The sequence below is a fragment of the Tachypleus tridentatus genome, chromosome 9, assembly GCF_004210375.1.
Source record: "Tachypleus tridentatus isolate NWPU-2018 chromosome 9, ASM421037v1, whole genome shotgun sequence".
Classification (NCBI taxonomy): domain Eukaryota; kingdom Metazoa; phylum Arthropoda; class Merostomata; order Xiphosura; family Limulidae; genus Tachypleus; species Tachypleus tridentatus.
In genome coordinates, this window is record NC_134833.1 from 45,659,884 (window position 1) to 45,682,592 (window position 22,709).

Sequence of the window (22,709 nt, forward strand, 5' to 3'; positions counted from 1 at the left end):
CTGTAGCAATTAATGTAAATTTAAAATGTTTGCCTAAATATTTTAAGAATAAATTGATAGCATTCATTAATTTATTTATAAATATCCCAATATCTATTACTGTTTGTTGAAATGGGGAAAAAATTGTGTTTTATTTTATTATTCTGATTAACTATAATTTCAAATTCATTAAGTATCCAAGCCATTTTGGATCCCAAAAATACAGGAATTCAAAAATATAGGACAAATATAGGTTTTATTAATGGTTATTATACAATTCTTCATAAAGTCTATGTATCGGTGGTTAATACAACTGGGATGACCTTAAAAATTCCTCTTAAATTTGAGCTGTGCTACTAGTAAAATGAAACTGCACTAATGCTATCCATCCATTAGCAGACGATTTTATGAGCAAGCACCACTGTTATTTTGAAAGTTGCACTTTTTTGGTGCTTTAGCTTCTTTAACTTTCTGAAGGATCTCAATGCATTGAATGATTCCAATCCACTGGCTAATAATATGCCTTATACATGAAACAACAGAAAGCCATCATAAACTTCTAAGTCTAACTTTTGTAAATTTTTATAATCTTCTCTTCTAGCAGCTTATTTACAAAATGTCAGGAATGTGAACCATGGAGAGATGTAGGTCATGCCACATATCACCACTAGAAGTAAACTGGACAAAGGGAGTGGAGAAGAAGGTAAACGATTGGGAAAACAAAACCTTACAAAACTTAGAGAAATAGAAGGTATTAAAATAAGGTTACTTGATTACAGGACACAGTTGAAAAAGGCAGATTTTTGTCAAACAGTCAGGTAAAGAATTGGGAAACATGATGAATGGAAGGTTGGTAAAGATAGAAACCACATCAAAAAGGCCAAAGGCAGACCATCTTTCTGGGTAAATGAGCACATAAAAAAGGTCCCATAAATCAGCAAACAGAAGATGTAACATGTGTCTTCAGCCCCTGGACTGAAGAAATGGACTTGACAAAAGACACATATGAAGTGCCTTTTGAAGCATAGTGATGTATAGATGGACAATGTTTAACTGAAATTAATGGAGAAGAGACCAAACCTGAAGTAAGGGCAGGGTAGCTTGTATATGTAAAGGTTGGAGCAAATAGAACCATGGTGGCACAAGCCAATATGGATCCACAAGTTGGGCTACACACAGAGTAGTTAGGATTAGGGATAGAACTCCAGAGAGGAATCAACTAAAAGGGTAAGCACAAATCTGAAAACTCCTCCAATTATGACTGAGCCCACCTAACTCTTGAGCCAATGAGTGTGAAATGAGAGACCAAAGGAAGGAAGTTTAGTGTTCCAGGGGGTGATAAAGGCATCAATATAAAGTATTCCCAGATAAGAATACACATACACTTCTAAAGACTGTAAGATTTAGGGGCTAGATTGAGAAAATAATCTTGTTTTGGCAGATAATCATTTCACAACCAATTCAGAATGATTTACCGATTGTTTAGAATTAAGCACAAAGCTACACAATGGGCTCTCTGTGCTATACCCACCACAGGTATCGAAACCTGGTTTCTAGCAGTGGGAGTCTGCAGATACACCACTGTGCCACTGGGAGACATCAGGAATATGTTACAACTGTTGGACCAGAAAAGAAGATCTAAGGTCTGATGAAAGCACAGAGACCTGGATCTGTTACCCCTTTATTTGTGATATAAGTGACCATAGTGGAATTATCAGTGTAAAATAATTATCTTCCCTTGCAGGAGAGGAAGGAAAAGGGAAAAAGCTCGACAAATTGACTGAGGTTGGTTTTAAAGAAACCCCCTCAAATGAACAAGGTATTGAGTTAGTGAAAGGATATATTTCTCTACCTTTATCAGAAAACTTACCTGTGCTGCTACTTACAGGAGTATATAAATGTGGTATATGGACTGTGAATGGGAAGTACTGAACAGGGGATAGTCATAATTATGAAATGATGGCCATCAAAATCCATCAAGTGAAGGTGTTGGGCAAAGTATGTACCAAAATGCATAAGAAACTGAGGTTAATCTAAATAGCATGGTCATGAACTGGAATATCTGACCTTTGTGGACTAACCAAAGAAAACAATGTGACTCAGGAATGTGAAGATAATCAACTGTGTTGTCAAACATGATTTTTAAAAATTGAAGGGAAATTACCAACCAAAGTCAGAGATAGGACTACATAATGAGTGAGGGGAGTCAGAAAACATTCAACCAGGACAGATCAATGTCAGGTCTCCAATCTTTCATCTTCTTGAGGACCACAAAAAGATAACAATAAAATGTCAGTTGAAGGGCCACATCTGTTTGATAGTTCCTTTGTAGCCTCAGTAAAATGACTGAGAAATTAAGGATCCCAAGAAAGTGGGAAGGAATTAAGATAATGAGAAAGGGGAGGTGGAGAACAGAACTGAAGGAATAGACTTTTGACAGAACCTGTAAAACCCATGCTTAATTCTCAAGAATTTGCCTTTAACTCTCCTCCCTTTTACATTACCTGTCTTCTTTCAAATTATTGTCTCAAGTATTTCAATATTCCCATGAAGCCCACCAGTAGCACAGAAGAACACTCATTGAACAGTCATTGAACTTATTAAGCCTAGGCTCAGAAAAATAAGGCCACTGGAAAAAACAAACATGATGAATAACAATGACGCACAATAAAAAATTCAGAAGCTGTAGTTACAGAGGAAAAACCACACATTAAAATGATGGTGTATCAATGATGGGAGGTAACATTTTTCTTTCACTGATAATTTATTTCTGAAGGGTACCTACCTCTTCTTCACACCTTTCCTCTCTGTGTTTGGTATTTTTCCTTTAGAGCCTTCTAATTTTTGAAAGTGATGATTGAGTGGGAATAGTAGAGGGAGTTAGCTGTGTCAGTATAGTTGATGCAATACTATTGGCAGAGGGAATTCATATGTTTAAAAATTGCATGAAATTAATGGAGTGCATAGACTGGTGGACTGAATGTGAAAATATTTTAGCAGTACTTTGAGGGTAGAGAGAAAATTTAGATAGCTTTGTGTGAAAAGAGGTAAGGCCATATCAGAATTTATTTGGTATTCATGTTTTTTGACAGATGTATATATTATGTATTTTAAAAGGTAGTACAATCACATATTTTCTGTTCTATTAAAGCTGCAAATATGTGTATCATTGTAAATGTATGACTTCTAAACTATTTTGCTATCAATGTTGATATGTATTTACAAGAACATTGTATGATAATAATCTACATTAATTCTTCATCTAAACAACTCAACTACAATGATCAGATGACATGACATCATATTCTCCTAATCAAATCAAAAAAGTATTCACATCAATATAATCACAAGAATGCTAATGTTGCTATGTATATATTGCTCAATACTATAGAAGCATTAACATGGATACATTACATAGATTTCAAATAGACAAATAATATATCAAAATAATTAATTTTAATATAAACATATTTATTACTTATTTTGTATTGATGCCATGAAAATATAAGGCACCTTTAAAAATATAGGGTATCCTTACATTCTAATAAAGCTACAAAATTTCATAAATGTCAGTATTGGTTTGCATACACACAAGTTGGAAAATAAATTATATAGCTTTAAAATCAATGCAGTTAAGTGCAATTACTGTTAATACAATGAGATAAAGTATTTCCTATTGAACACTTAACAATCACTGATCAGAGTCAAAAACAAATACCTCCAAAATGTGACACAGACCTCACCAGAACTGAGAATATTATTCAAATATTCTAGAAAGGCTTCATCTTTAATGTCATTATCTGAGAAAATAAAGGTGATTTCTTTTCCTTCTCCACCAGCTACATGGTACAGGTATTTCAAGTCATCCAAAAGATTTCCAATACCATAAGACCTGAAATGTAGAAGTACAAAAATATAAGAAAAAATAAATTTTTCAGTAATATATAATCACTCTAAAGTTATAAGTTTCCCTACACTGACAATGTATTTTTGATAAGTACCTACCTCTTCTCACGTAAATAGCTATTCTTGTTCAGAGTTGCCCTCTATATGCATAAAAAAGTGTGCATATGCTACAATCCTTGAAGCTCCCACATCTTGAACTGATTTATTCAAATGCATCTCACATGCAAGTCGTCATGTGACAGCCTGTCACCAATAACAGTTTGAAAATAGTATTATGATACATGTGTCTCCTTCTATTCAATTCTACCAAACTATCACTTCAATTTTTGCAGAAAATGGAAGCACCAGTTTTCTGTCGGTAGGAAAGATGAAAAGATTGTTTTTCCATAGCAACAACATTTTTGATATCATTAGTACTTATTTAATGTGTTGGCCTTCGAAACTGTATTCATTGTGTCTATAAGTAATTATATAAAAACAGAAAGGTGGGGAGTAAGAAAAGAAGTAGATTTTCATGTAGGAAAATTATAACTCCTGGTATGGTACATTACTTCTGCCCACATACATAGCTAGTAAGATGCCTCCATAGTCTACCACTCCAATGGCTTGGGATCTGAAAGTGGTAAAAACTTTCAAACACTACTAGAAGAACAGGAGGAAAATGTGGTGGAAACTCTAAAGGAGTGATAACACCTGAGACAGTGCAAAGGGTAACCATGAAACCCTGTTTTTAAATGCAGACTATACCAATTTATTCAACACATGGCATGGCAAGGATGGGCAGCTATCCACTTCTAAAATTTACCCATGTATTCTGTGGGTGCATACAATCCAGAGTGAGCATATTAATGAAGTAACTATATCAAAAGAATAAACCTACAATTATTCTTGTGGAACACTCCATCTCAATAGTGTGTATTTATTGGCCATGGAATTATAACTGTTAAATCATCATGACCTTACAGCATGGCTTTTACAAGCATACTTGGACATGCACCATTTGCCAAAGAGCAGAATTTATAAAAAGAAAGAGGGATGTGCCCCTGAAAATTCAGAGGTATATATACTAAAAGGTAACTTAATCACAGTTTCACAAAAGAGTGAAGGATTGCAACAGATGGATGATACTACCCCAAAAATGGAAGAAACAGCTACCCAAAGCAGAGAACAGGAAATGAACACATGAGGTGTAGTCACAGAACTTAATACATAAAGTACCTTAACAGATGAAAGGGTTAATACACAGAGAAAGGTGTGTGATCAGAGTGAAGACAACAGGAATTGATGATTGGAAGAAGGATACAAGGAATAAAAGGTCAACTGAATCACAATCCAAACTTTATGGGTCAGGGAGAAAGAGGAAAAACAAAACCAAAGCCAAAGAATTGGAGTAAGAGAAGTAAATTGTGGGAAATAGAGTTAATGAAAAAAAGTTTTAAAAATAACGAAACTATGCATAGAATGTACCAGACACAAAAGGTCATCTGGAGCTGACTGAAAAAAAAGTGTATGAGATGGTAAGAAATGGTAACATCAAAAAGAATATATCACGAGTTACAAAAATGTAGGTTAATAAAATTGAACCAAAACAGTGCTAGCCAAGAAGGATCATTCACAAATATCTAAAACAGTCACAGTGATGAACAAACATTTTGGGAAAAAAGACTGATGGAAAGAGAAAAAACTAATATTATAAAGTGAATGTAATCCTTTCACAAAGTATTGACAGACATGGCAAGAAGATGATGAAGTAGAGACCAAGAATAAAAGAGGTAAATATTTGAAATTTACCAAAAGATTCACATAAAGGAGTACTCTGAAGGAAGCAGAAACACCAAAATCTTTGGAGGATTGAGATGTCCACTCCCTGGGAGAAATTGTGATAGAGTTGAAAAGTCAATCAGGAATTAGGGCAAAAGCTCCTGGAACATTGCTCAAGAGATGTATGTCAAGTGTGTGGGTTCAAAAAGGGAGATACCATAACAGCTTCAAAGGGAAGAAGAATGAGTGTCCTCTTGGCAAATAATAGAAGCTACCATTGTCAAATAGTCAAAATGAAACAATAATAATCAAATCCAGATGAAGGAAAGAGAATGAACAAAAGCATATTGGACTGGAAAAAGTGCAGGGTGTGAAAGTGACAAGATATTATGCCTGTAGACTATTGTTCTGAGGCTTCCTACTGATTGAATCACAATCTGCACTTCTGGAGATGAGCATTGAAAAAGGAAAATATTCCAAAAGAAGGAAGGGAGAAGTGGTAAACCCAACATTATAAGGGATATGATCAACTATCAATGCAAAGAGATGAAGATGGAAGTATAAAAATTAAGACAAAAAATGAATAAATAGCCCAGATAATAAAAAAACCTCTATCAAATTTATTTTAAAAGAGAAATGATTGTTTTGATGGACAGGTATTTAAAGATAGTCACAAGAATTTGATGTATAGAACAGGAAAAATGTATCTAACTGGAAAATACAATTACTCCAGCTGACAGTAGAAGGAGTATATAAGTAAGATAAGAATACACCTTTTGGGAAAGAGTTAAGTAAACCTAGAAATCCAATAAATGACATAAATAAAGTACCTCAAGATGTGAAATTCAGGTAAAATGCAGACCACCCCACTAAAGACATACAGAACTAAAAAACGTTCAAAGGGTAAGGAAAGAAATTGGGACCAAAGCACATGGTGAAAAGAAAACTAAAATAGCAGATTGCAAATGGAAACTAAGAATGTGTACCAAGGGCATTTCCAGCCATGTACAAATATCTTAGCTAAATATGATCACAGAATATATAATAAATGGGGAAGACCCAAGAAACTGATTGATCCAAAACCTCAAATAGCATCATGCATATATGATTAATGGAAAAAATCTACATAAAGGACAGGTAAATTAACAAAAATGGCAATATTTCAGAATGAAACAAAAGAGCAACTGAAGAAAATTTAATTTAGTGTGGCAGATACCACACATGATGCTAAATATACAGGAGGACCCCTAGAAAACGGACTGGTGGAGAAAAAGGAAGTGATCTTAAGCCTCTATTAGCAGTGGATGGGGAACAAAGAGCAGTATTCTATCCAAGAAGATCATAAAAACAAAAAGACCTCATGTGGAAGAAAAGAACTGAAGATGGCAAATGTCCCAATATGAAGGTATCCCACAAAAATTCCAAAATATAGGAAAACACCTAAAAAAGGAAGAGGAAATGTAAATATAACCTGTAGAAGAGTAAATAAATTAATATGAAGATGAAAAACTAGACAAGGGAGAAAATTTATAAAATTAATCAAGATTCAAAGGGCAGAAAATCTGCCTGGTGGTAAACAATGATAAAAAGAATTAAAATATATAGGGTTAGTTATGAATTTACCCACTCTCAAATGAAATGGGTACAGCCATTATAGAAGGAATAGGCAAGCTATAGTGGGAGCAGGTACAGTGGACTCTAACTCCCAAAAGCCCAAGCCAATAAAATTAAGGATAAAAAGCACAACATACAAATTAAATAAAATTAATGGTAAGAAGGATAAATTATAAGGAACTACAAAGGTGTTAAGCCTAACTGAACAGAGCTTAAGAAAGAATATCACTAAGTTCAAAATAAAAATCTTAACCGATGTATCACATTGAGAAAACTGAGCGAGAACACCATTTCAAAGGTTCCATGCAAACTAAGTTAATATGAAGAAGTATAAATAACACTAAAAAAGAAATAAACATTAATTTATAAAATAAAGGAAATGCGTATTAACAATAATATATTTTTGAGTCATGATGTACAAAAGAAAAATAATATAATAAACATATGACTGATATACTAGTAGGATAAATTACATGTAATATTAAAATAACAAAGATTCCTGGTAAGCCTAAACAAATGGTATAGAAGAGAAGATACAACTAAGACTAATATCTAACCTGAACTGGAATATAACTATTGACCAATGTAACAAAGCTTATGTTACATGACTCAAATAAATACAGGTAACAATAAAAAATAAAATAAAAAGTATTCAAAAACTATAACAGTATAACATCTCACCTTTCCACACTTGGCTAGCTGTAATTCAAAATGTTTGGGCCCCCCAACTTAAGGCATGGCCCAATGAAGTTCAGCTCATTGAGCAATTAATCTCCCACCGAAGTAAAATCAGTAAGTTTCATGTGATTATTGTGAGCTGAAGTAAATGCAATAATAGAACATGTAACCTCCAAATTGGTAGTGTAGAATTTATAATGCCAAATGAATAACCAAATACAATTTTGTTAGTAAAAAGAAATAAAACAAGTTTTTGTAATGAAGTAACCAGGAAGAAACAAAATAATCCCACTGCAGAATAACTCAACAATTTTTTAATATCAGATTGTATAATAAGAGTAAACTGACTGAGAGAAATTAATACAAAGATACAAAAATGAAATAAAACACATGAAGAGTGTACAAACTAAACCCTGCAGTCTGAGTACTGCCAAATGAGTAATGATAGTTTAATTGAATTGAACATATGGGTAACATGCATCAAAGTAGTATAAATCATTTCCAGATGTGGGAGTTTCAGAGGTTGTAGAATGTGCATATAATTTTTTGCAAGTAGAGGGCAGTACTGAATAAGAATAGCTATTATTATGAGAGGTGGTAATTTATCATATCAGAATCTTATACTTAAACAAATTTTGTTTTAATTCTTCAAACAGCATTCTAGATGTTATAAAATATGATACTTTTCTACCTTGGGATCAAAAATGATCAGAGCATGAAAACTATGAAAATATTTCTTTAAATGTAGAAGAGATGAAATTTTGCAATATTATTCTGCAGTTCAAGCCATAAAATATAATATCTAAAATTTAATACATGCTTAAGTCGATATTTTCAAACATAGCCCTGTTGCTAATAGTATAGTCAGTAGAATGTATTCATAGACAAAATAATAACATACCAATAAAGGAAGTTACTTTTTATACAAACCATTGGTTAGATTTCACCTAAATATTGTCTAAAATTTTTATTTCCTTGTCTAAGAATATTTTACTGACTGGGAAAGGTTTGCAAAAGCACTATTAAGACGATTTTAGGAATGGAAAGATTATCTTACTCTGAGAGGTCGAGATATCTTAATTTATTTTTTACTTGAGAAAAGAAAGGTAAGAAGAGTGATCTTATCAGAATTTGCAATATTATCTTACAGATGAATAAAATAAAGACCCATGTTTTCTGGTGCTGTATCATGAAGATAATAACATGTCCAGAGGACACAAGTTTTATAATTTAGAGAAGACATACTACAGTCCAGTTTTATTTTTTAAACAGTGTGATCACCTTATGGTATGATATGCCATATACATTAATGGAAGCAATACCTAATGAGAACTTAAGAGGGCAATTGAAGAATTTTTGAAAAATAAAGGGTGGGTATTAAACTCTCATTTTTACACTTCTTTTCCTTAGGTGTGAATGGTTTCCATATATTATGTTGAATATTTATAAAAAAGACAACTTTTAATCATACAATAATAATTTTTATTATGAATTTATAATATAATTTTTAAAACATTTGTTCTAAAGTTTGCACTTCATATGATAAAATTTCTTTGATAGAAAACCACCTGTCTTTTACGTTTTCAGAAGTAAAAAATACTTAGTTTAAAATATTAAATATATGAACATGATTTTTTAAATTATGCTTACATAATTTCATTTTATACAAAAATAACAAAACAGTTGCTTACTTGATTAGAGCTTTTTCATTTTACTGTGAATTAAATTAAAACAGGAGTAAGTAAACTCAGGTAAGAAGAAGATAATCAGAATAACAGTTTCAATTAGTATATATTAAGGTTCATCTGAAATACAAGCTTTTAAAAATATTTAAATGCTTTTCCGTACAGGGTAAAGTTAACTAATGGATGATTTTTAAAAGAAGGACTTTTTCACTTTTTTGTTTGTTGTTAAGTATAGATCAACACAATGAGCTATTTTTATTCTGCTCATCAGGGATATTGAAACCCAATTTTTAATATTAGAACTCCTAAGACTTACCACTAAGAGCAATCTACAAGGAAGACACTCAAGTATGCATAGCAATAATGAAGTGAAAGAAAGAATCACAGCTATGTTCTATAACAAAACTAACAATTCTAGAAAACATTAGAGAGTGGAATATTATAACATAACATAAGTGTAACAACAATGAGGTGCCTGCAACTTAGACAATCCCATCTATTAAACAAAAACAGTTTGTTTATTTGCCTAATTTGCCAAAATATTTTCAATTACTTATTAAGATTTCCATTAAACTCCCTTAAATATATTGCATCCACCAATTTGAAAGCAACCATTTCAAAGAAAACCACCACTAGAAAAATAAAAGCATGGTTCATGGGACTTTACAGACAGTAAAAATCACTTCTAACCTGCCAAAATGTATATTTGTATCACCTAGTCCTACGATTCTTGCGATTAAATATTAAAACACATGATACATCAGCATTATCAATTCCACCTAACTTTACTTTTGTTGAGAAGAAAATTTCACAGATTTGATGATGAGGAACCCACTTTTGAGAAGATCATGCATGAAGATAGCTAAAACAAGTAGCTTAAAAAACTATTACAAATGTATAATGCTTTGAGACAAACTTTCATTATCATTGAGTACAAGTAGTTTATACAGACATTGTTTGGCATTTATTAGCAACTCCTGTGCTTGAATCATGTCTAATGGTTGGAATATTCCCAATGCAAGAAACTAAGGAAAAACCCACATGAAGTAAAAATGTATTCTAAATATAGCTGGTATTGGTATTAAAACTTTAATTAAAGTAAAGTATAGAACAATTTTTCAGCTTTCTTAGGTCATCTTTAGGTTAACAAAGAGAGTGTGGTGATCATATTTAAAGGTGATATTTGATATTCTTCAAATATTACCTGCATGCTTATTTTTTGATAAGTTTCATTCATGTTCAGAGATAGAACAGCATGTTTAGTAACATGAATTAGATCACCACATATGTTTGACCTATGGTGATCATATTTGGTGGGTTCAAATATTACCTGCATGCTTTGATAAGTTTCATTCATGTTCACAGCATGAGTAACATGAATTATTGGCTTAGTTTTTCCCTCTGTGTAAAAATAAAGTTTTCAGACTAACTTTAGATGAGTCTATAGAAAGTTTCCATTCTTGAGAAGGATTTTTAATTCCTAATTCTTCCATTAGTGCATCAATATTTGCAAAACAATACAAAATATTTTGCCTTCTGTAGTGAGAAGAAAGACTGTGATGGCAACTTCTGTAATTTGAAAATGTTGTTCCTGGTGCTAATAAATTAAATTGCTGTAGATAAGAGCCAGGAAATTTCTCATGCTGCTCTGATGGAAACAAGTCATGAATCAGATAATTTAGCTTTTCTTGTGTGATCAGATGAGACAGCTTATGTTGGGGTGCCACAGGAACAGAATTACTAGATGAAAAGGATGAAGATTATTCATTGTTTTCTTTAAAGGATAACTCATCTGCTTCCCAATTCACTGTTGGATGTAACAATGAAAGACTATCCCCATGAAACACTGGTTTTATTGCAGATGCAATATCTCAATATTTAATGTACTTTTTAGTTTTGCCTAAATAACCAGAAACTTTAATCATGCAAAAATAACAGTTAGTTTGATGGCCTTTGGACTGACACCATTATCATGAGAACTCCAAATGGTACACTTGTTCTCTTCTTATTCAGCCACTGTACCAAGCCAGATGTGCAAACTGTACAACACAAATATGAAGCCCAGTGTTTTTCTTAGTCACAAATTTTACACCCAAAAGAGTGGTAGTATGATGTTTTGCATGATGTTTTTCTTTCTTGATACAATGTTTTCTAAAAACCTAGCAGAAACTGTTTGGGTGATTTCAGACATTATTAGAATTAGAGGTAACCAGCATTTCAAATGATTTTCTAAAAACAATAATAAGAGTTTAAAAATGTTTGAAACAAAGTTTTGTAGAACGTGATTATATCACAGGTATGATGTGAGGAAGAATGGAGTTTGTTTTGATTATGCTTGGAAGTGAGTTGAGGTGACCAATTGAATGAGTGAGAGACAATTTAAAAAGAGATGTGTAACTCTACTTTCTATGCTCAATCAGAGAACTTCTCAAATGTTCTAGCAAAATTAATGGGTAAGAATTTTGTGCGTCATGGGCACAGCAGGTAAGCATGGGAATGAAGCAAATGTTGTGCAATTTGCTACAATTATATTTAGAACAAATAGCATATATGAACAATGAATGTATTGTATTTGTGTAAAATACAGCCATTAAACTATCCAAGTAAATCTAATTTAACAGCATAATTATGTTGTACTCAGTTAATTTCATAGTATTTTACACATTGCTCTTAAAATATTGAAATATTAAAATAACTCAAAATCTAAGGGTTATTGACAAATTCTGATTAAATATTTGAAATAAGTACCATCATATTACCCAACATCACTTGAGGTTTCTCCAATAGCAAAGTTTCTGTTGTCCAGAGTGATTAGTAATAAATATACTTTTTATTTTATTTTAATGATATGGATATGAATTTATACCTTATTTTAAAAAAATGACTACCTTAAACTGGCATTATTTATAAATATACTTTCAGCAATAATATTAATATGTAACAGTATCTTGACTTAAATTACTAAGCACTGAAAATTATTCATATAATGAGTGAACAATACATCCACTATTTAGTATTAGTATACTTACCATCATGAACCTTGCAAAAAATACACACTTTTTTTATTGCAATTACCTGGTCAATGTTATCTGAAATGTTTTGTAGCCTTGAATGAAGGAGGCTAACTTCGTAAGTGACTGTTTTCCTGATCCTCCAACACCAACAAGAAGGACATTGCCTCTTGGAGTCCCAATGACTCTTGATATCTACAAAAACATCATTCTATAATGATAAATTGAACTTCAAATAGAAAAATATTTTCTTAATATTACTTTTAAACGTAAACACGAGACATATATGTTAAAATATATTATTTCATGGTGTGTGTGTTTTATCACAAATGTAAAAGTGAATGACTCAAATAAAGCAAAACCTTACCTTAATTAAATGAATAATAGCATAATTAAAGAAGACCATGTCAAGATTACAGCCTCTCACTGCTTCATTGTGTTGCTGGATAAACATATTAAGTCTTTTTCTGACCATTTCAAATGATGTCACCTATTAACAAATAAGAATGCAATCTTTTGTATTTTTCTCTTTGAACTTGAATTAAATTTTAACATAAACAATTCTATAAATTCCCACACTATCTTATCACTATACAATATAGTAAAAACTCTTAGTGCATTGGAAGTTAATAAACATAGCTTTTGCTATCTCATAATGTACACTATATACTAGCAGTTAGTCACAATTTAAAACTACAATGTTTCATGTCTGCTACGGTCCTTGGAACGTTTTCTTTCTTTCTTGGTTCTGCTCATTATGTTGTCTATGATTACGGATAATAGCAAGGCATTGCAATTTTTAAAATTTTGCAAGGGAATGTGAAATAATTTTATTATGCACCATTTGACAAACTTTCCTCAAACTCTCCACTATGCACAAATATCAACTTCCTATACCATGTCTGAACAAGTCAAAGGAACAAATCTTCATTGGAGTTGCACTGGGTGACTTAAGAAGTATGTTGTTGAATGGAATACCTATGAGTTTCATCAATTATCTTTCTCATGAAAATATCATTGATTTGAAGGTGGGCTGAAAGTTTGTGAGTGTTCATTTAACTTTATCTTTGTGTATTATCTTATTATGTATCAGAATGTTTATACAGCTAGTTTTAATGTATTAGGTTTTTAGGTTAAAGGATTTTCTTTTGTAAATATATCCTTCACTATTTGGATGAAAATGTTGTTTCAGATGAACCAAGAGTGATTTTTGATGTCAGATGCAGTCTTAAACACACTGTTCAATAAGTCGGGTTTTTTTCCTTCATCAGTAAACTTTGAATATTTTCTTCTCCTTTTTTTGGTCATCATTTAATTATCTCATTATACAAGTATACTTTATTGGAAAAGACTATGACATACTTCTTCAGCCTTATGTACACTTTAAGCAAGTTTATCTATTGAATGGCTAAAAAATAACCACAATTAAATATATTTAGCTGTTAAATGACATCATCATTTGCATATGAAGCCATATGCAATTGTTTTAGCATATTCTTAGAGAAAAAGCAATTGATCATTTTATTTATGTTTATTCAGTTTTAATAATGACATACATGACTATTATGCTATGATAAATTCCACATCACTCTTGTGTGTTGTTGAATACACAAAACTTTTTGGTGTAGGCATTATTATTTATTTTCTGATTTGATATTTAATGATGGTTTAATTTTCATTAACAAGATAGTTCTAAGTTAATTATTTTAAAGACAATAATTATGACAAGTTTGGTTGTGTAACTCTGTATGAATAGTATGTTGTGTTTGCAATTACACAGTTGTCTAAGGCTTTACTAAGACTTAATATAACATCACTTGAATCTTCAATATTTTTAAGGTCTCAGTAAATAAGGTGTGTGTGTGTGTATGACTTGCAAGAGGACATCAAAAAGTACCAAGTAAAGTGAAGTGCATCTCAGTCAAAAAAATGAGTTGGCAAAAAAATTAGCCAGTGTACATGTGATTAGCCATAATGGGCAACATTTTAGAGTGGATTTCACAATTTAACAGAGAAAAGGAGAATAATGAGGCTTGTCAAAGGGTGTTCTAACGTATTTGAAACTATCTGCTTAGACCTTGATGAAAAGAAGACAATTATTTAAAGTTTGAGATAAACTTTGTTAACCCACAGGGTAGTGTAAGTAAATTATTCACTGAGACTATTGTGACAAGTGTAGAGAAAATAGTTTGTCCTACAAATTGGATTCTAAAGTTATCAAATCAACCTAAATGTACTTTTGGCAATAAAAGAGAATTATTTAGTTTTACATACAATTATGATATATCCAAGATCAAGCAGAAGACTAATAAAGCTCACAAAAAATATAGCAGTATCACTGGTAAAATGAAGATATAATATAAATAATAAAAAACTTGCTAATGAAGCTCAAACAAATTTCTAGAAAAGGTATGATGGAAACATGATACTATCCATCAGTCATAAATGCTTTTAAATTTGTTCATAATAATTTGTTTTTTACAGTGTTAATGCAAAGCTATATAAAGGCTATCTGCATATAATTATCCCTAACTTTTAACTAATAGACTAGAACTAGAAAGTATCTAGTTAATAGCACTTACTACTAGTGCTTGAACGTTTCTTGTCAGATTAAATAAAAAATTTGACTATCACTATTATAGTACTACTATAAGCCCAAAGTGTAATATATTTCTGTGACAATAAAGTCTAAATCATGATTCCTGGCAAGTTGATAGCAAAACTAGCCACAAAGCCATGAACATAATATAACCAAAGAAAACCAATGATTACATAACACTTTATTTCAAAGTAAAATAAAGTAAGAAAACAGTACAAAGTTAAGTAAATAATGAAGCATTTTACTAAGATAAACTTTTTATCATAAGGCCATCCAATCAAATTAATTGACAAATCTTATTAATGTTCTGTTTAAGCTTATAAATAGCTCTTGCTGCATTACATAAATTAAAATATTTCATTTTACAATACAGAGTATTGTAAGTAAGGAAAACATGAAAACAAGATGCAACTGAAAAGCTTTACAGACTCAAACGTTTTTCTCAAATATTACCTTTGATGTGCACACATATACCATTGAAAGCTGTCTTTAATACCTTAAGTTGTTTTTAGCTAGAAAGATCTGTAGGTTTTTGATAACTTATGTTTAAGTTCAGATTAGTCCTAGAGTTCTGTCTAATATAACTAAGTTAACAAAATGTTCAGTGAAGCTTCGAGAATTATTTCTGAATACAAAGTTGTTCTCATGTTGCTATAGTGCTACATTGTAAAAGTAAGTTAATTTTTGTTTATGTAGAAAAGTTAATATGGTTGGAAACTTAGACTTACAAGTTATAAAATTTTTCTATATTGTAATGATATTACAGATGGAAATAAACTAGCCTGTGACTGCTACTGGACTGAATTAGTTTTGTCAGATAATTTAATCTTTAAGAACCCATCAATAAAGAACTATGCTCAAAAATGGTGTTAGAGTAGAACATTATTTCTGGTAAAAATTCAAAAGAATTTTGACTAAACTTCAACTTTCATTCAGGTGATTACAGGAGCAGAAACTGCTATACAGCTAAAACAAGTAAAGAACAAAAATAGAAACAGCGCCTTCAAAAAACAACAAAAGATATAGAAAATATGAAAAAGTACAGCCAGCAACAAAAAGTGACAAAATGACATTCCATTTGTCTAGTGCTGGCTTTAGAAGGAAAAACTACCAAAAATACCAAGTAAATGTACAATTTAATATTGTAATTTTATTTTACTAATGTATTTTTCTCTTGTATTAGGATTATTCAAGGAACTTCACAATTCAGGAAGTTAGCAATGTTGTAACCTATAATTTTAGTAATTTAATTTGTTTTTTTAGCTAAAGGAAGCTACCAGATTTTGAAAATGTAATTTGACAATAAATTAACAATAGTCCCAGATCTCTCTACAACAAAACTTAGTTACATAATTGATTCAGTGAAGCTTCAAGAGTAGAAGAGTTATTTAAGACAAAAATTATTTCAGAAAGAAAGTTAACTGTTGTGTTTGCTATTACACTAAGTTCTACATGATAATTTTTTGTTACATTGTATAGTACAGTCAGTGTTGCTTAAAACTTAGGCCAATAAATTACTAGTATTAATTCTTCTAACAATTTTAAAGGGAGATATAAACTAATTTGTGACTCTTAGCAGACTGAATATTAAATTATTTTGACTTGATAGTTTAAGAAAACACATCAATGAAAGAACAGTACTACAACAATACTTTTATACTAATGCAAATAAATAGGTACTTACTGAATTACTTCAATACTATTTATTTACTATATTCAAAAATTATCATTAATACATTGAAAAACAAGAGAAGTATGTATTTTACAATTTTGTTGTGCTTAAAATTTCTTTCTATTTTGAAATTACTTCTTCATAAACTTTAGGTACTTCTACAACGTTATTATCAGCTTCCTCTCCAGCAGGCTTTGGTGGGTCTCTAAGAAAATTTACAAAGTAAGGTTCTACTGGTAATTCTGAAGAAAGATTGTCCCCAAAATGTGAGATAACCACGCTATGCAATGTACTTATAAACCATACTTTGTCTTCTTCATTTGGAAACCTAATGCATGTATATAAAAATACTGTTCTAAAATATACATATATAAAGCATGACTAGTATCTATTCACAAAACATTACTTTATATAAAAGTCATGTAAATCTGTAGAATGTTCTTTATTATTGTAAGTGGTATCAATATTTTTTTATAATTTTTTTAAAGTAGATCATAGTAAGTGGTGCAAAAATATTGCTTTTTAGTACATTTTGTTTAAAAACATATACCATTTTAGTTACACATTTTTTTAACTATTTTTGCTTGTTACAAATTAACTGCAATGTAAAAAATAATTGTATTTGCCCATTTATGATCAGAACAAATGTGTTATGAAAATAAAATCGGATACATTGCTTTTCTTTTCTTACAAATTTAATACAATTGTAAGCAATTTTTTATAAAACTATTTAAGTAAAATTAAGTAAAAATTGATTTAATACTTTCAGAAAAATCCAAAAAATCTTAGAGTGACAATATATATACCAATATTATTATTATTATAAAGATGGGAATCAGAAGGAATAGGATAGAAGAAAAGAAGGTAGAGCTCTTCCAAGATGACAGAGTCTTCAGAAGAAAAGATGATCTGGATAAAGAAGGGTAATAAAGGCAAACAAATCTGAAATTCCACATCCACAGCCTATGAAAAGTAGGAAATATGTATTAAAGGAATGTCAGACTACATGAATGTCCAAATAAAGAAGGGTAGGATAAGTAGGAGGGTAATATATCTGAAAGGTAATGCATGAGCATGGAAAGTACATGGTAAGTAGAAACCCAATGTTATCACAAAAATAAATGGTATGGGATAAAGTCCACCCAATATTCAGAAAATGAGGAGACCAAAGAACCACTGCTGAAAAGCCAGAAGATAAATTAAACCACAAGAGCCAGGGAAGGCTTTTCAGCAGGTAACATTGTGGTAGTATATGGACAGATAGAACTAGTTAACGAGAAAGTGATTTGATGTGTAAAACTAGGTGTGAAGATGCAGAATGTGAAGGTTGAGATGTAAGATATGTGATTGAGATTGACAAGGAAGGGAAGGAGATGAGAAGAAAGAACAGGCATTTAGAGGGCCAATCACTGTAACCTTAGAAACCAAGGTTGATCTGGCTAATAGGGAACAATAAGAAGATTTAAATATGGAGTGGAGTAGACAAAGGAACTCACCTGTGGAAGTAACTGGTTAGATAGATACACATAAAAATAATTGTGTGATCAATCCAGGCTGAATAAATGAACTGCCAGAGCATGTGAATGTGGTACAGGTAGCAAAACGAGAGGTAACTTGGTGGTGAGGCCCACAGTAAGGCATCCATGTAAGTAGAACACTACCAATGGCAAAAAATCTATAAATATGAGGGGATCTAACACTCTGTGGGATATATATATCATGTTGATGTTTAAAAGACAATCTGCAACCAGATTAAGAGTACCTGGCATATGACACGCAACAAAGTGATTGTGATGTGCATGACCCCAGCATAACAGATCTAACATGAAAAAAAAACATAGATCCCTGGACCAGGTGTCTCTTAGTGAGCAATATGTGCCACCAACATAGAAGTGTCTTAAGGAACTTTCCCAGTAAATGTCAGGCAGGAAGAAGGAAATGATTAAATGCCCAATTTATGGACAGAAGTTTGAGAATAGTGATATGAAAAACATTTTTGTTCACAGACCACTGACCTAAAGCTTTCTAATGATTAACCCATATAGTGGTCCCAAAGGGATGCACCAGTGAAAGGATAGAAATTCAGACACAAGGAAGGAAGAGGCATACCACTTGACGTATGCTATGTCCAACCACTGATGTACATTGTTTTCCATGGAAGGAGGAAGGGAATTAGGATGTAGAAAGAGGATTCCAATCAAGGTTCCATCGTTCATGAATCATCCATTGAAGGGATCTCATACTGGCATGACCAAGAGGGACAGTAATGACATGGAACACCACCTCCCTAAAACAATAAAACCAAATGAGTACTATGTAATGAATCCAAGAAGGTGTGGTGAACTCAAAGTTCCTTCGAATTAGGTCAGAAGGAGAAAGTAGTGCTTGAATGATAGTCATGTTGAAAAATACTACCAAATAAACAAGATAATGAATAGACCTGAGAAAGGACTTTTCCAATTTAACCAACTAGCTTACCTGAGCCACCACAGAAGTATCTGCTGAGTATATGTGGCTGATTTCTGTTTGGAATGAGCCAGAAGCCAGCCATGTAATAATGAAATAATATTTCCTGACCATGAAAACTGTGTGCAAAAGCCCAGATAATTTGACAAAACACATAAGGTTCCCAGGCAAGTCCAAAAGGAAGGGTCCAAAATTGTTAAATAACACCCAGATGGACAAATCATCCAGATATGGATGAAACTGAGGTGATATTAGTATATGTAGTTGTGTAAGCATTGTAGACATACATTTATGTCATCCACAACTTTGATGAAAATATCCATCTTGGGGTGAGAAAAACTCCATAGTGAACTAAAACTGTTGAGGCAAGATAAAGTGATCACCAGCTGCCAGTCTCCAGTTTTTAGGGGACAGAAAAAAGACCGGGATAAAAAAAAAAGCTGGAATGTGGAGAACAGGTTGCCAGAGGAATTCCCAAACCACTTCTGATCAATGATGGTTGGTCACAGGATTTCAAGAAGGGAAGGAAACACAGAAGAAGAAACAAGAGGTGGGGAAAGCAATGGTAATTGGAAGATAGGAGGCTCTGACAGAGGCAAACAGACTACAACATTTCTAAGGGTGAAACTTTGCTGTATTAACATCACTTGAGGATCAATGCTACCCAAGACTCTATTAAATACATAACATTTCAAAATGTGGCTATATGTAATCCTAAGAGAAGTGAAGATTATACACACCCACACTTATATGACATAATGAGATCCCAACAACAAAGACACCTCATAATTAATGCCAAAGAGGAAGACAAGATGCAAGCTAAATGGAGAAAAGAAGGACAAAAGTATCTCTAGAAATCCCAAAGGACTACTATAGAGAGCCTCAGAAAGGAGATATATTGGATAACGATATTGTAAGAGGTTGGTAAGGGTAAGAAGTAAGAAAGAATACCGTACATGTCTAAAATAGACATGATTTTATAGCCATCCTCCAAATACATAATAAGTAACCTAACAACTGCTCATCTAAAAATAGATATATAGCACTATTGTATACAACAACAAAATAATCAGACGTCATCGTGGGGAATGAAATGCTAATACCCTCATATAAATGTGAGGCCAATGGATTAGAAAGAACCTGAACCTGAATATCAAGGAGGAAACTAAAAAAAGGTTGGAGAATTTTCATGTAAGAAGAAAGGACAAGGTGAATAAGAAATATGTGACAGGGATAAAACATCACAAACCTGAGACATAAAATCCATGAAGACTGAATTATACTTAGAAGACTCTCCGGGTTGGGAACAGGAATGATTGGCAAATTCTTGAGGCAAAAAAAAAAAAGATGATTAAAGTACTTGTCAATCAGGAAAGGATTAGCAGTTTCTGTAGAAGCCTTGATAATGTCTGGCGATAAAGGTTTGACCATGTAACAGCCAATTGTCCAACATGTAAGAGCAGATAATTTCAAAATTCATCAATAGGGTGCCTGTGCTAGTCGCTAGTATAATGTCTGAAATATTAAAGTTAACTTCGAAATTCACTGCATAAAAACGTTTCACCAAACTCAATTGCTAACATAAAGCTACATGAATTAACTGATAAGTAGAAATATAAGAATCAGGTTGAGTAAATAAAATTAAGGTTAAAAATAATCACTTCATGGAGAAAACAAAATCAAACATGCAACAATAAACAAACAAAAGAGCAAGTCTGAACTCAAATGCTGCCAAACAAGAAGTGACAGGCAGAGGAGTGTAAAGGGAGTCATATGGATCATGTGAACATTTCATGCTCCTATTGGTGAAGAGATAATGTATGATGATTTGTATTAGAGGCATGCTAGAATCTTGAAATTCCAAGAGAGGGGGAATAGAAGACTTGTGGTATGTGTAAAGAAAACATTCACATGTAGAGGGCAACACTAAATGAGAACAGCTTATCTTATGAGAAAAATGGTACACAGGTAGATTAGCCACTCATAACAAAAGGTTTGAAGATTTGACTAGACAAAATGTTATTGTAAGAACATGTAGATAAGAGCAGAAATAAACAAGTTTCTTGAACACAACTACATCCTGTTATTTCTTGTACAATTGGGTTACATGGTTTTGAAGCTAAAAAGACAAAAACAAATGAATTTGAAATTAAATTGAGTACAGTCAAAAGACAGAAGTACTAAAGCAATGACACAGCATGTTCTTAGTCTCTTGGTTCAAGAGACTAAGTGTCTCCTGTTAAAGTTAGAACAAATCTCTATCCAAAATACCTATAGTGTGTGTCACAGAGCTTATTCTTCTTGCACTACTCAATTAAAAATGGGCATTAAGATGCAGAAAATACTTCTTTAGTTATCCCCTAAACACAACATCAAAAAGGACACAATGCAAATATCTTATTTGACAGCAGATAAACACCTGGACTACACAAGCTCCAAAGACAAGTGTCACCTCAGTTTGATCTTACCATATTAATTCTAACAGATTAAAGGTACTACAGAACCATAATTTAGAAAATTTCAAGAATTACATATAAAATAAATATGTACTAGAGGAGTGTAAGTTATGTGGCATCTGCATACTACAAAACAAATACAAGTGTAAGAAAGGATAATCCAAGGGCATAAACCTATGTAGTCTGAATGGAAAAAAACTAAATGTTTGGATTTTAATGTAATTTCAGTTAGTACATAAGTTTTAAAATAGTGTTGGAAAGAACGTTGTATCATTTAAAAATGGTCTTTTTATAGCTAAACTTTGGTTAAAATTAAATGAGGTTTAGTGAAAAATACTGAAGAAAAATAAACAAATATGCTAAGAAGCATGTACTGAATCAAATTAATTTAAACTTGTATGAATTTATTCTTTTTCTTAACTTTTGAACAGATATTACTTCTACTAGACATTTGATAATTTATGTTTTCTGAAACGAAATGTAGTGAAAAATAAGTTAATCTACCTATCTGCAATAACTCTGGTAACTTCATGTTTCCAAAGAGATAAAATGTCTCTTATTTGTTTGCATTCTTCTCCTCTGATCTTCAGCATTCCCTCCCATATGCGAGAAAGATCTCGTAAGTTGAAAACGTAATGAAACTTTGCAGGAGTTGGGAGCATTTTTTTCTGTGTTCAAACAGGAAAATTTATTTGTAATAACTAATAACCACTACAGTTAAACATTACTTACATATAAAATCATAACAATAAATAAACAGATTTCTTTAATAATTATTACTGCTATTACATAATTAAACAAAATGTGAAGGCTAAAAGAACATAAGAAATACATACATAAGGAATTCTAATGTGGCAATATATGTATATCAATAAATAAGAC

General features: G+C 31.9%; 1 protein-coding gene across 1 annotated transcript in view; it reads right to left on the minus strand.

The window, feature by feature from the left end:
- LOC143225183 (dynein axonemal heavy chain 8-like) overlaps window positions 1-22,709 on the minus strand; it is a 224,214-nt gene that overhangs the window by 123,702 nt on the left and 77,803 nt on the right. The window contains exons 30-34 of the mRNA XM_076454151.1: window positions 22,332-22,495; window positions 17,041-17,233; window positions 13,002-13,124; window positions 12,699-12,829; window positions 3,718-3,871 (exon numbers count right to left, since the gene is read on the minus strand). Of these exons, the coding sequence (XP_076310266.1) occupies window positions 3,718-3,871; window positions 12,699-12,829; window positions 13,002-13,124; window positions 17,041-17,233; window positions 22,332-22,495 (765 nt within the window). The remainder of the gene's footprint in view (window positions 1-3,717; window positions 3,872-12,698; window positions 12,830-13,001; window positions 13,125-17,040; window positions 17,234-22,331; window positions 22,496-22,709) is intronic.